General features: G+C 56.2%; 1 protein-coding gene across 1 annotated transcript; it reads left to right on the forward strand.

The window, feature by feature from the left end:
• The first annotated feature begins 317 nt into the window (after positions 1–317).
• Positions 318–13,734, forward strand: CNGB1 (cyclic nucleotide gated channel subunit beta 1). The gene is made up of 32 exons (XM_042877164.1): positions 318–404; positions 509–557; positions 626–707; positions 776–905; positions 1,073–1,115; positions 1,197–1,278; positions 1,827–1,908; positions 2,125–2,164; positions 2,249–2,387; positions 2,464–2,539; positions 2,756–2,792; positions 3,633–3,807; positions 4,083–4,190; positions 4,989–5,118; positions 5,228–5,276; positions 6,049–6,184; positions 6,995–7,060; positions 7,159–7,316; positions 7,743–7,919; positions 8,159–8,367; positions 8,870–8,920; positions 9,032–9,118; positions 9,435–9,499; positions 9,716–9,838; positions 10,543–10,684; positions 10,925–11,084; positions 11,404–11,501; positions 11,585–11,668; positions 11,739–11,857; positions 12,326–12,472; positions 12,578–12,773; positions 13,322–13,734. The coding sequence occupies exons 1-32, from the start codon at positions 318–320 to the stop codon at positions 13,556–13,558; spliced, it is 3,564 nt and encodes a 1,187-aa protein (XP_042733098.1). The 3' UTR covers positions 13,559–13,734.
• The last annotated feature ends 579 nt before the right edge of the window (positions 13,735–14,313 follow it).

Genomic DNA, 14,313 nt, shown 5'->3' on the forward strand with positions numbered 1-14,313 from the left:
TGGGAATTTGGGGCAGAGTGAGGCTCTTTGGAGAGGGAACATCAGGAGATATCCTCAGTATGAGCCCTCAGATGTCCTCACTCAGCTGCCACCAGGTCACTGTGCCACAGCAAGCGGGGTGAGAAAAGAACAGAGAAGTACAGTGTGTGCTGAGCAAAGGAGCTTAAATAAAGCAGGGAGGGTGGCTCATGGCAGGGATGAGGTGTGGGACTGAGTCGGCCTCGGTCTGGCTGTGCCCAAGCAGAAACAAGGAGGAAGGAAGCCCAGGACCTGTGCAAGAGGACTGTCCTGGGGACGGCCGTCCCCACTGCACGGCAATGCTGGGCTGGATTGAGCGGGTGGTCCCACAGCCCCCAGCACAGAACCTGCCTGAGGAGAGCCCTGCAGCCCTACAGCCTGCCAAGGTGAGCAGGAAGGCGGAGAGCCAGAGCCCACAGCATCCCTTTGGTGGAGGCTTTGGGGACTTCACCAGCCAACACCTCTGGTCTGAGGCTGTCTTTCACCCCAGGTGCCAGCAGGGAAGGCCAGCACAGGGGATGCTGTGGACCGCACGCAGGGTAAGCTCTGCTAAGCCCCCCACCCTCAACCTGCATGTGGAGCAGTGACAGGAGCTGCCTTTTTCCAGCTGTTATCAAAGAAACAGAGAAGAAGGTGGAATTTACAGTCGCTGAGGACTCGGCCCCTGCATCAGCATCAGTGTTTGAGAGGTATTGGGGTACAGTGGGGATGGGGACACTGCTGCCCTGCGCCCGCCTGACACAGCCCTGCCCTGCAGCGTGGGGAGCAGCGTGCTGTCCTGGATCTCTCAGGGGCTGGAGAAGGTGGTACCACAGCCAGCACCGGCCCCAGGGTCACTGCAAGCGCTTGGGAAGAGCTTCGAGACCAGTGTTGATGTCCCTGACCAGGTGGGCCGTGAGCCTGTCCCCACATCCTGGCTTCTGGGTTCTTTTAGAAGATCCCCAAACCAGGGGGAGATCCCTCTGCCCCACGTGGCATCCTGCCTTCACCCAACTCTGGGCAAAGGGCAGATTTCTCCCCATGCCCCACCAGGTAATACTTTCTGCCTTTCCAGACAGAGGTGCAGGTCCTCAAGGATGAGGATGAGGATGCTCTGGGTAAGGGGAGCAGTGAGACCATGGTTTGAGGTTCCCTCCTGGTTGCCAGCTCCTGCACATGTGATCCTGCTCTCCCTGCAGAGATAACACCCTTTGACCCCGAGGAGGATGAGCTGGATGGCTGTGAGCTGGAGGATGGCTTGGGCACGGACATGGAGAGCTGGTGGGTTCCCTGTGTGCAGCACCCCATCAGCAGGCAGAGGGGTGGCATGGGGTGGAGGGATGTGGAATATGGGACGGGCAGACACAGGATGTGAGATGCAGGATGCAGGATATGGGATAGAGGGATGTGAGGTGTGGGATTTAGGATGGACAGACACAGCATGGAGAGATGTGAGATATGGGGAGTAGGGATACAGGATGTAGGATGCGTTATCTGTGAAGTAGGATATAGGATGGAGGGATGTGGAATGTGGGATATTGGATTTAGGATGGAGTGATGTGAGATAGGAGATGAAGGATGTGGGATAAGGGATTGTAGGATGAGGGATTTGGGATAAGGGATTGTGGGATGAGGGATGCAAGTTGTGGGACGCAGGATTTGAGGTAGGCATGGGATGTGAGATGCAGGATTTGGGATTGTCTGACACGACGTGGGATGGACAGTTGTAGGATTGGAGGGACACAGGGTGTGAGATGTGGGATGGAGGGATGCAGGATGTGGGGTGCAGGATATGGGGTGAGCTCTGACCACACCTGCTCTCCCTGCAGGGCAGGAGCGCGTGTGCTGAGCTGGCTGGTGCAGGGCTTTGAGAGGATGGTGCCGCAGCCAGAGGTGCCAAAAAGGCCCGAGGTGAGCACAGCTGTGGGTGCTGCTGTAGCATTGTGGTGCTGCAGCCTCCTCTCCCAAGGCAATGAGGGGTTTCCCTGGGCATTCTCTGCCCGCTCCAACACTCAAGCAACCCATTGGGGCCAGACATGGTCTTGAGAGGTGGGGGGGAGGGCAGAGGCAACACACAGAGCGCACTGGGACAGCAGCAAATGGCCACGTCCATCCCTCTGTCTGCAGCCTGAGCTGAAGAAGGAGCAGAGCAGTGCCACAGCAGGAGGTGAGCGCTTTGCAGGGACGTGCAGTGCCCCCTAAGGTGATGCCTGCACTGCCTGACCCCTTGCTCTCTGGAACCAAACCTGAGCAGGTGCAAAAGGGACTAAAACTCGGGTGAAGCCCAAAGACAACATCCCAGGAATGGTGGAGCCGGCAGTGGCAGAAGGGCAGCCAGAGCCAGGGAACACCACCCTCCTCCCTCGGTCCCTGGCTGGGGACAGCGGCAGGTATGGGCTGTGACAATTCTGGTGGGGATGTGGTGGGAGCAGTGTGGGGTCTGATGGGGGGGTTTCTGCTTGGCAGCATGTTCGGATGGTTCGTCCAGGGGCTGGAGAAGGTGATGCCGCAGCCCGTGCCCAGGGAGAAGCAGGATGTGCAGGTATGGGGTCTGCAGGGAGATGCTGGGAAGCAAGGGAGCTGTGCTGGGTGCAGGGCTGTGGGGCTGGTTGGGTGTGCTGGGGCATCAGTGGGGCCTCTCCCAGTGTGATACTGCTGCTGGGTCTGCGGTGTTGCTGCAGGTGGGAGGGCAAAGCAGGCCCTGGGGTGGGAATGGAGGGCAGGAATCATGCCTGACACTGCCCTTTCCTCCTGGCAGGGAGCAGCCACCACAGCCTTCAGCCCTGTGGAGGAAAGTAAGTACTCACCTCTGACACCCTGCCCTTCTGTTGTCAGATTTTGGGAGAGGGTACCTGAGGAAAGCAAGCTCCTGCTGCTGGGGGGTTTATATATATGGCATGTGAGTGTGTGCTCTCTTAGGGAAGAGCAGTGGGGTTTGTGCTGCTGCTCCTGTAGGGCACCCCGAGATACTCTGTGCCAGCTGCTCTGCCAGCCATGAGCGCAGGGACTGAGCTGCAGCACAAACCCACAGCTCCCTAATGTTTTCCTTCTCCTTTTGTTTCAGGGGGCAAAGGGGCTTAGCGCCTCTGAAACAAATGGAAAACGAAGACAGTGGAGTGCTCCCAGCACATGGGATCAAGCCATGGAGAGAGGGCAACTGGGGAGGAAAGGCAGCAGCACCGGGCACAGCGGAAACAGGGCTTGGGGCTCATGATTTGGGGTGGGCAGGAGCCCCAAGTGCCAAGCATTAGGCACACACCCCATCCCCACATCCCTTTAGGACAATGATGAAGAGACCCAACCGAGCCCCAGCTTCATATAGTGAAGGGCAGATGGCACAACTGGGTTTTCTGCCCTTCTGTATTGCAATTTGTATGTCTCCTCTTGGTTTCACGGTGGATGTATGAATTCCCCCCAGTGCCCCACAATAAATTGGTTTTACACACACTGATGTCCTTATCCTTCCTGACTGTTGGTTGGGTACACATGTGTGGAGCCATGCACTTTGCAGCCCCATACAGGCAATGCTGGGGCATAGTGGGGTGCCAGGGGAGCTCCAGCAGTACCTGTGGCACTGCCCACTGGAGCCAAGCGTGGGGCTGAGCGCTGCAGAGCTTTCCCCAATCCCTTTTCAGTTCATATTGTCCCTGTGGAGCCCCAAGAGATGGACCTTGCTCTGGAGGAGCTTGATGATGGCTGGAGTGCTGAAGGCACGCATGAAACAGCGGGCTGGGATGACATGGCTGAGCTGGGGACACAGGGCTGTCCCTTTCCCCCCATCGAGGAGGAGCTGCAAGAGGAGGAGACCAGGTAGGACAGGGGGCTGCTTTTCTCCTGGCGCTCTCAGGATCTACAGGATGGCCAAGAATGGGTCTTCCCAGTATGGCTGAAGGGTTTAGACCTCACTGCCATCCATTTGTCATGGGGTTCTGGGGAGGTTGTGGCACTGCAGCCCAAAGCTGTGGGTGCCCCATCCCTGGAGATGCCCAAGGCCATGGATGGGGCCCTAGGCAGCCTGAGCAGGAGGGCACAGCTCAGCCCCCATTTTATGCGTTTCACCTGATGAGCTGCTCCTTTGGCTGCAGGCTGTGGCCCTGCGCCCCAAGTGCAGCTGAAGAGCAGGAGGAGGTGGGAGAAGAGGAGGAGAAGAAGGAGGAAGAGGAGGAGGAGGTGGAGGTGGAGGAGAGCGCAGGGTGAGTGCTGCGCAGGGGAAGGAGACCAGCATGCAAGCAGCATTTGGCTCAGATGCATGTGTGATGCTTTGGGGGAGGGTGATTTGGGGATGCTTTGGGAGGATGCTCTCAGGGCACGCGGCCATGGGGATGCTTTCGCAATCCGTCTGGTTGCTGGGTTTGCTGCTGACGCTCTCCCGGTGCTGCGCGCATCTCCTGGAGACGGCAGCTCCGGCTCCGCAGCCACCGTAGCAACAGCGCCCGCAGCCCTGGGCTGTGCCTGATCCCGGGGCACGGCGCTGCCGCCAGCTCCATGACTGCGTCCATTTGGGATCGCTGGGAGCAGGTCGGAGCTGGATGCAAAGACAGCAAGTGCTGCCGAGGAACAGTAGGTGCGTTTTTGCTTCTTTTCCTGCAGCAGAAAAAAGACACTGCAGGCAGCGGCTTCAGAGCAGGGGGTATTTAAAGGGATCTTCCTGCTCGGTTTGTGGTTCGCTGTGATTTCACACGGTGAGATATCCAACCCAGCACTGTGGGTGTGCTTTGCACGCTGCTGTTGGTCCCCTGTGCTATAGCAGTTGAGTGAAGGAGGCACTCTCCATCCTCTTCTCTGCTTGCTTATGGGAAAGCACAGATGTCAACAGGTTCCTAGGTCAGGGTGGCGAGGTCCTGAAAAGCCTCCCAACCTGAAAGGTGTGCTACACCAAGATGTGTGCATTGCTGTTGGAGCAATGGATGGCTTGGTGCCCTGTGGCTGGACCCCGGGGGCTGCCTCACCGTGCCCAGCTCAGCTCCAACTGTGCTCCGTCTGTCCCGCAGGGCCCTGCTCCATTCCCTGTGCCCCTCCACAGATGAGGGGCCAGAGGACACCTTCTATGCAGAAGAGGCCCTCAGCTTTGCACGACAGGAAGAAGCTGAGATAAGCGATCTGGAAGGCGCTTTCATACAGGTACGGAGCTCCAGGTGCACCCCGGGCTCAGCTTTGGTTCCACATCACCACACCACAACGGCTGTTTTTCTCCTTCACATGGCTTTCTGTTTCCTTTTCCATTCTGAAGGTGCAAGAGCAGGCGGTGCAGGAAGAAACTGCAGGAGCAGACACTGCAGGTACAGCGCAGAGCAGCGCGGCGTTGGGTCAGGATGGGCTGAGCATGCAGAGGCACTGCAGTGCTGTGCCCATGGGCGCACACAGCTCACCGTGCTGCCAATGCCAACAAACCACCACCAGCCCCGCGTCTCTGTGCTGACGTAACCGTCCTGTCTCCGACCCTTCTGTCTCTCATTGCAGCCCTGCCCCTGCTTGAAGCACCTAGGCACCTAGCAGCATGGCCAAGCGCTCCCGAGATGTTGAGCTAGACCGGCTGGTGCACGACACGCCGCCCGACCGCGGGGACGCGTCCCACCCCATGCTAGAGCAGCTCCCCAATGTCCCCAGCTACCGCATCCCCGTCCTTGCTGCCGGCAGGTGGAAGGCTGGAGTGGTCAACCCCAATTTTTGCAATGAGGAGCAATCCCCTGCCCACCCCTTAGGTATTAGGTGATGGGCTTGCGTGGCTTGGGGGTGGGCGCTGTTCCTAGCTGCTTCCTGTGTAGAAACACAAAATAAAAGCACGTTTCATGTTGCAGCACAGAGGCTGGGGAATGACATTCCTCTTTTTCTGCTTCACCACGATGTGCCTTGCTGGCTCAGCCCCTAACAACCAGCCACGAATGGCGGCTCCCACTTGGCTGTCCCCAGACGTCCTGCTGAGCCCACTGCACGCACACTTTCTCCCTCCAGCAATCCCACAAAACCACTCGTGCTGAGCAGACAGGAAGACGGGTGTCTGGCAGGGCACTGAGCTATGGGACACCCCTCACTCTGTCCTGTCCCCCCCAGGGCTGAGGTGCTGCCCCGCTGTGGGCATCGAGGACGTGGATGGTGGAGGTGACCCCGTGGAGGATGATGGCACCTGCTTGTCACTGCCCACCCCCGGCTCCCCACACATGCTGGTGGTGCCTGGAGCCTCTCCCAGGTAGGGACCCCCGACCCCAGTGTGTGCTGCCTCAGTGCTGGAGTGGGGAATGAAGGATGGCTGTGTGGTTGTGTTTGCAGGGCATGATGTTGAAAAAAGGAAGACAGCTGATGCTGTCTCCCTGGGCTGGTGCAAGGCTTTCAACATGGTCCTACAGCATATCCTTATCTCCAAATTGGAGAAAGATGGAGATGTAGGTTAGATGTCAGGAGGAAATCCTTCCCTCGGAGGACAGTGAGGCGCTGGCACTGCTGCCCAGAGCTGTGTGTGCCCCATCGTGGAGCTGCCCCAGGCCGTGGATGGGCACTGGGCAGCCTGAGGTGTGGGGCAGGCAGTCCTGGCAGGGGCTGGGGATGGGTGGGCTGTGTGGTCCCTTCCAACCCAACCGTTTTGCGACGGTTGTGTGATTCTCGGTGGCGCTGCCAGTTGCTGCCAGCAGAGGGCTGAGAAGCGCCGTTTAACCGCCTTTGAATCAGCATCCAGGAGTCGGGCGTCCTTTCAGACCGTCATCAGAAGTAGGAAATAGCAACTCAGGCTGATCCCACCTCATGCACGCCCCACGTCTCAGGCACGCTCAGAGCCAGGGTCCCAGCAACCCACAGCCATGGCTTTGCTATATTCAGCCCCGAGCATCTCCCATGGCAAGGAAACAGACTCACTGCCCCAAAATGGGAAAGTTATGGGGCAGAGCTCTGTGCTGCCCTTGCACCACTCACACTGTGTGACACTGGCTTTGCTTCCCATCACAGGAGATGCAGGCTGGGGGTGTGTAGGCTTGCAACTCAGCACAGCTTTGCTTTGTGTCTGCAGGAGGAAGGTGCCAGCCTCTGCAGATGGCCTGGCAGAAGGGAATTGGGATGAGGAGCAGCAGGACAGGTACATGGTGGCAGAAATAGTGCAGGTCTTGGACACACTGGGACATCAGAGGGAGAGGGAGCAGTTCTGGATGTGCCCTGTGCTTTCCCACCCCACAGCCTGCCTGAACGCATCGGCTCAGCCACCAGCCAGAGCAGCACTGTCATCCATGACCGCCTGCAAGAGCTGGTGAGGCTCTTCAAGGAGCGAACAGAGAAGGTGAAGGAGAAGCTGACTGACCCCGATGTCACCTCTGATGAAGAGAGCCCTACAGCATGTGAGTTCAGGTTGGGTTGGGAGGCTGGGAATGCCAGATTTGGCACCTGGGATGGGGCAGCCCTGGCTCTACGTGCAGGGTGGGGGACGAGAGGCATGGAACAGCTCCATAGAGCAGTGGGCATGGCCCTGAGCTGCTGGAGCCCGAGGAGCATTGGGATACTGCACTCACACATCAGGTCTGTGTTTGCGTGGAGCCAGGGGCAGGCCTCTGTGCTCCTTATGGGTCCCCTCCAGTTCAGGATGTTCTGTGGTTCTACAGCTCTACTCAGAGAGTGGCGAGGCACTGAAACTTCTGCCCAAGAGCTGCGGGTGCCCCATCCCTGATGGTGCCTGAGGCCATGGATTGGACCCTGGACAGCCTAGGCTGGTGGCAGGAGGTGTTTGGAACCCCTCCAACCTAAGCTATTCTGTGATTTTCTCCCAGCACCCTCCAAGCCAGCACCCACAGCACCACCCCCACCCCCGGGGGATGCACAGGTGGGGGAAAAGCCAGTGGAGGATGAGCACTACTGTGAGATGCTGTGCTGCACCTTCAAGTGCCAGCCCTGGATGGACCGCCTGAAAAACTACCAGTTCCCCAGCAGCATCGACCCACTCACCAGTGAGAGATGGAGGCAGTCGGGCTGGGAGGAGGCTGGGTGGGACATGGAGGGGCAGAGCGGGCAGCAGGATTTACTCAGAGGGCAGTGATGCCCTGGCACATCTGCCCAGAGCTGTGGGTGCCCCATCCTTGGAGGTGCCCAGGACCAGGCTGAATGGGGCACTGGGCAGCCTGGTCTATGGGAGGTGTGGGCTTGCATGGCAGACGGATGCGCAGCCAACGTGTTTCCCTGTGTTCAGACCTGGTGTACGTGCTATGGCTGTTCTTTGTTGTCCTGGCCTGGAACTGGAACTGCTGGCTGATCCCCGTCCGCTGGGCCTTCCCCTACCAGACGCCAACCAACATCTACTACTGGCTGCTCATGGACTACCTGTGTGACCTCATCTACCTGCTGGACATCATCGTCTTTCAGACTCGCCTGCAGTTTGTCCGAGGAGGAGACATCATAGTGAGTGGCAGCATGCACTGCATCCCACAGAGGGACGTGGCTGTGGGGAAATCCTACCTATCACCCGCAGTAGCACCAGTGGTCTGGCTGTTGGTGTCTGCCACCACGGTGGGGTTGACCTTCACCTTCCCATTGGGGCTTGGTCTGCTCAGGGAAGACCCAGATGTTGAGGTTTCTCCTGTAAGCTCTGATTTCTGTGGTGCTAGGACTGCAGTGCAGTTCCTCTGGGGTGAAAAATGAACAAGGCTTGTCCTGAAAAAGGGTGAGATGAAAGCCTGCAGCCAGGTCTTGTGCTCCTCCTCCTCTGCTCCCCTTCCATGCACAACAGGAGTGGGTTCCCCATTGTGGTAAAGAAGGGCAAAGCCAAGCACGACCACATTGGTGGTGACCTTGCTCTCCGCAAACAGCATTCGATCACACAGTTGTAGAATCCTTAAGGTTGGAAAAGACATCTAAGATAACCTACCTCTCTTTCCCTCTCTTTCCTGCTATTCCCAACCAGAGTGACAAAAAGGCCATGAAAGAGAACTACCTGCGATCGCAACGCTTTAAGGTTTAGTGTGACTTAATTACTCTGTGCCTCCAGTCTGTGACATGGCCTGTAGTTCCACCCCACTGGGCCTGCAGGTCCCCATCAGTGTCCTTGTCTATGTACGGGTTTCAGATGGATGTGGTGTGCCTCCTTCCCTTGGATTTCTTCTACTTCAAAGTCGGTGTCAACCCTCTCCTGCGTTTTCCCCGCTGCCTGAAGGTGAGTGGAAAAGCCCCATGCTGATTTGGGTGGCCACAGCCGTACTGCTCAATGAGAGGATGCTGTACAATGGATGGGAAGTTTTGTTCCAAAGGCCTTCGGGGGCTGTTACAGGTCAATATTTCCATCTTATCACTCTCACATTTCCAAAGAAGGGTGGGGACAGATGGAACCAATTGTACCCGTGGCTGTTCATACTGTGGAGGGATCCTGGGCAGCTGGGCTCACAAGATGTCGCTGTGGGGATGTGTCCCCTGGATGGTGGCTTCTCAGGAAGCCACGGCATGCCAGAGCTCTGCTCTCCTTCTCCTCCCAGTACCTGGCCTTCTTTGAGTTCAACAACCGCCTGGAGGCCATTCTGAGCAAGGCGTACATCTACAGGTGAGGGGGATCATTTGTGGAGGGTGGTGATATCTATCACTGTTTGTTACTGGGGAAAGTGGTTCGTTTTGGCACACACCAGTCCTGTCTTTCTGTCTTGCCCTAAGGCTACAGCTTGCTGTCCCTTGTGATCCCAGAGCCAATGCCACGTGTTTGTCCCAGCAGACACCATGTCTTCTTCCCTCCCATTCACTCCTTGTACTTTTTGTTGTGCAGAGTGATTCGGACCACTGCCTACTTGCTGTACAGTTTGCACGTGAACTCCTGCCTCTACTACTGGGCATCAGCCTACGAAGGACTGGGCTCCACCACCTGGGTCTACGATGGGGAAGGAAACAGGTATGAGACAGAGCTTGGGTCCTCACGTAGCACAGCATGCTCTGATGGATGGGAGCAAGAAATGTGTTTGGTTGTGGCTGGGTTCGTACAAATCTCTGAGGCAAGGGTTGTAGAATCATAGAACCATTAAGACTGGAAAAGACCACTGAGATCATCCAATCCAGCCATCAGCCCATCACCTGTGTCCACTGTGGGGGGACCCAGGAGAAGATGTGGGGAATGCTGAGGGTGAGATGCTGAATGCTGAGAGGTGTGGGCAGAGCAGGTGAAAGGGCTGTGGCTGAGCTGAGACCTACAGCAATGATGGGTCAAAGGGGCTGCAAACTGGGAGCCCAGTGCTGGGGACAAGGATGCCATAGGAGGAGAGAGCACTGCACATGCAGCACTTGGCTCATGAGCTGAATGCTGCCTGGTGAGTAATGCCCACAGCTGTGTGTTGTACAACACGGGCAAAATGAGATATCAAATAATGTTTAATTAATTCAGCACCATTCTCCTGTGCAATAAATGAGAGCTGGCTGAAAAAATAAAGGTTTGTGCAAGTGTGTTAAAGGCTTACCACACCGTGTAGGTGGGACAGTGACTGTCGGTGTTTCCTGCTGTACTATGGGCTGTATTATGAGCATGGTACGTGGATGGTGACCTCGGTTTGAGGGGTTTCATGCCTGAAACGTAACCACAACTGCATCCTCTGCCCCTCCCAGCTACATCCGCTGCTATTATTGGGCAGTCAAAACCCTCATCACCATTGGGGGCCTGCCAGATCCCAAGACGCTGTTTGAGATCGTCTTCCAGCTGCTCAACTACTTCACGGGCGTCTTTGCTTTCTCTGTCATGATTGGGCAGGTGAGTGGAGGGGGGCCCATCTCGGATGGGAGATAGGCTCTGAGCTGGGGTCGGTCCACAGTGTTACCTGCATGTCTGTGCTCCCCGTGCAGGGGCTCCTTAGCTGCTCAGCACAAAGGATGTGGTGGATGCCGCGAGCCCCCTGTTAGCACACAGCTAATGCTCCCTGAGCTGCTTCACCTATATGAGAGGTGATAACAGCGACTAAATCCATCTCTTCCTACTCTTGCTGACCTGCAGATGAGGGATGTGGTGGGTGCTGCCACTGCCGGGCAGACGTACTACCGGAGCTGCATGGACAGCACCATCAAGTACATGAACTTCTACAGAATCCCCAGAACAGTCCAGAACCGAGTCAAAACGTGGTACGAGTACACGTGGCATTCACAAGGCATGCTAGGTGAGAGCCTCTTGGAGGGCCACGTTGTGCTCAGAGGGCCATCATCATGCTCCGTGTGCATTTTACTACACTTGCTTTGCTGGAATCTAGTTGTCAAAGAGCAGCCAAACAAACAGCACTATGGGTTTGGGGCAGGAGAGGGTTATTTAACTCTTTTTCCCTATACATATATATGGTGTGCATGGTATTGGATACGGGCTTGCGCATGGGCTGCTGATGGGACGCAGAGCTGAGGTGTCACCCATCCCCACTGCAGTGCTGGGTGCTGAGCTTATTGGGAAAGTGCTGGAAACACAGTTTTCTATTCTGCATCTCACAGATGAGTCTGAGCTGCTGGTGCAGCTGCCGGACAAGATGCGATTGGACATCGCCATCGATGTGAACTACAGCATCGTCAGCAAAGTGGCCCTCTTTCAGGTATGCCTACAGGGTGGGCTCTGTCCCGTGGTGCCCAGCTCCATTGGCACGGGCTGACTGCTGTTGGCTCCATTTGTGCTCAGGGCTGTGACAGACAGATGATCTTCGACATGCTGAAGAGGCTCCGCTCGGTGGTCTACCTGCCCAATGACTTTGTCTGCAAGAAGGTACCGAGCTGCTGTGTGGGATGGGTGTCCCATTTCTGGGCAGCCCGCACTGCGTCCATCTCTGTTACAGGGGGAAATCGGCCGTGAGATGTACATCATCCAGGCAGGACAAGTGCAGGTGCTGGGGGGACCTGATGGCAAAACTGTGCTGGTGACACTGAAAGCCGGATCGGTGTTTGGAGAAATAAGGTCAGCAAAGCACTGCTGGGAGGACACAGCCCTCTGAGGGGCCATGGGCATGTAGCATCCTGGTTGCCTACCCACAGCCCATCATACTCAAGGCTGGTTCAGACTGCAATATTAAAACTTCAGAGGGCAGGTGGGATTTTATGTAGCGTTTCGTTCTTTAAAAATGAGGCTTGGAAAGTTTCATTGTGGGTAATAATAATTAGACCCTGAGTCCTCTAAAAGAGAGAACTGGAGGCATATGATGGGAAGAGGAAGATTTTATAGAAAGGGTGCTGTGCTGAGCCCATTAGAATGGCTTAGGTTGGAGGAGCCCACCCAGCTCCAAGCCCAGCTCACACTGCCCAGGGCCCATCCATGGGCATCCATGGGGCACCTCCAGGGATGGGCACCCACAGCTCCGTGGGCTTTGGCTGCGGCAGCTGAAGGTGACACAGGAGCAGTGCTTAAGTCTCTTGGTGTTCCACTCAGCTTGCTGGCAGCCGGAGGAGGGAATCGCCGAACTGCTAACGTCGTGGCTCATGGATTTGCCAATCTTTTCATTTTGGACAAGAAGGATTTGAATGAGATTCTGGTGCACTACCCTGAGTCTCAGAAGCTGCTGCGTAAAAAGGCCAGGTGAGTATGGACTGCAGGATGGAGTGCTGGTCTGAAAGCCACTGGGGAGGTTTCTCAGTCCCAGCTGATCTAACCCTATCCTGACATCATCTCTTTTTGCTGCAGGAAAATGCTGAAAAACAATAATAAACCCAAAGATGAGAAAGGAGGGCCTGGAGACCCGCTGATCATTCCCCCCAAAGCCGACACCCCCAAGCTCTTCCAGGCTGCTCTGGCGGCTGTGGGGAAGACAGGAGGCAGAGGGCACCTGGCACAGCTGCGCTGGAAGCTGAGGCAGCTGAAGGCGATGCAGGAGGCACAGGTCAGAATGGGGAGAGTGAGATGGGCCAACAGTTGGGAAGGAATGCAATGCAGCCTGCAGGTAATATACCCGGAGAGGTGCTGAGCACAGTGCTTTGTGAAGGCACGGTGAGGCTTCGTGCAGGTCCCTCCCCAGAGCACATTGCTATACTGATGGAGCTACCCCCTTCTCTGGTGAAGCCAGGGCATGAGTATGGGCCCATTGGGAACCTCTGCAAAGCTTTTCCAATGATAGAGCCCTCAGGGGGACAAAGCAAGAGTTGGTGCTTTGGGTGCAAGGAAGCTTTGTTGTGCCCGTCCTACCTTCCCTCACCTCAAAGCATGCCGGTTGCAATCCAGCTGCAGATCTTTGAGGTCCCTTCCAACCTGAGCCATTCGATCAGTCTCACGTGGCTCACCTCAGAGAGCATGGTGAGCGGTAAAGCTCCCCAAAACACCCTGCTGTCTTTGTGCAGCGTGGATGCCGAAGTCTGGGGATGTGGCTGGGGTCCTGCTGTGAACAAGGGTCTCCCAAGGCTGATTTTGCCCTTTTTAATCTTTGTACTTCAGGATCCAAGTTTCAGTCCAATACCACCAAAGTCACCGGTGCACCGGAGGTCACCCACTGCCTCCCCCAAAGCAAGGCCCCCTCCAGGAGAAGAGATATCCTCAAAATCCGCTGATAATTTAGTCGCTATCCGTGTGATTCCAACAGCCCAAGAGGATGAGGAGATACTTGCTGCTGAGATCTCGGAGAAAGAAGATGAGAAAGAAGAAGAGAAAGAAGACAAGAAAGAAGAGAAATGAGAACCAAGCTGCTGTGGGGGCTGGTGGCGCGAGTAGGAATTGGGCGCATGCCTTGGGTAGAAGCTTTCAGTCATTAATTATTCCTACAAATTGGAAGTAGGCATTGCTAAATAGGTGCTGCAGGTGGGCTCTGCCTTTCTTCTCTGCTTAGGCCTTCATCCACTGCCAAGGGAACCCAGAGCTGTATGAGGTGGTGAGGGGTGGGCACAGCTGCATGGGGTGGGGGTCACCATCCCTGGGAGGTGTCCCAGAGTTGTGGGGATGTGGCCCTGAGGGACATGGTTTAGGTTGGCCACGTGTTGTGATAGACTAGATGGTCTCAGTGGTCTTTCCAGCCTTCATGATGCTATGATTCGAAGTTCTGTGCTCTGGAAACCTGTTCTGTAGAGCATCTGTGTGCACGTTCCCTCTAAATATCAGGCCTGAGATCTTACGGAGGGACAGCCCAGAAGAATCAGCTTTTTATGTCTCTGAATGGTTAATGAGTGCCTGCTCAGATAAAGCATGAAGAGTTTTTCACCTCCAAAGCTGAGTCACCGGAGGGAAAACAACAAGACTTCTCTGTTGGACCCAAGGTCGTCACAAGCAGCGGGAGTGTGACTCATCTGGAAAGGATCTGGGCTGGGATCCGGAGCCAAGCACAGACTCAAATCACCATAGTGAGTGCACAGGGGGAGCCCCTGGCCTCACACTGCCAGCCAACAGCTCCTGGGGAGGGGGAAGAAACCCAAACGTCAAGGAACTCCAGCATGCCC

This window comes from Lagopus leucura, unplaced genomic scaffold, assembly GCF_019238085.1.
Source record: "Lagopus leucura isolate 7727_CA_CO unplaced genomic scaffold, USGS_WTPT01 Super-Scaffold_100017, whole genome shotgun sequence".
Classification (NCBI taxonomy): domain Eukaryota; kingdom Metazoa; phylum Chordata; class Aves; order Galliformes; family Phasianidae; genus Lagopus; species Lagopus leucura.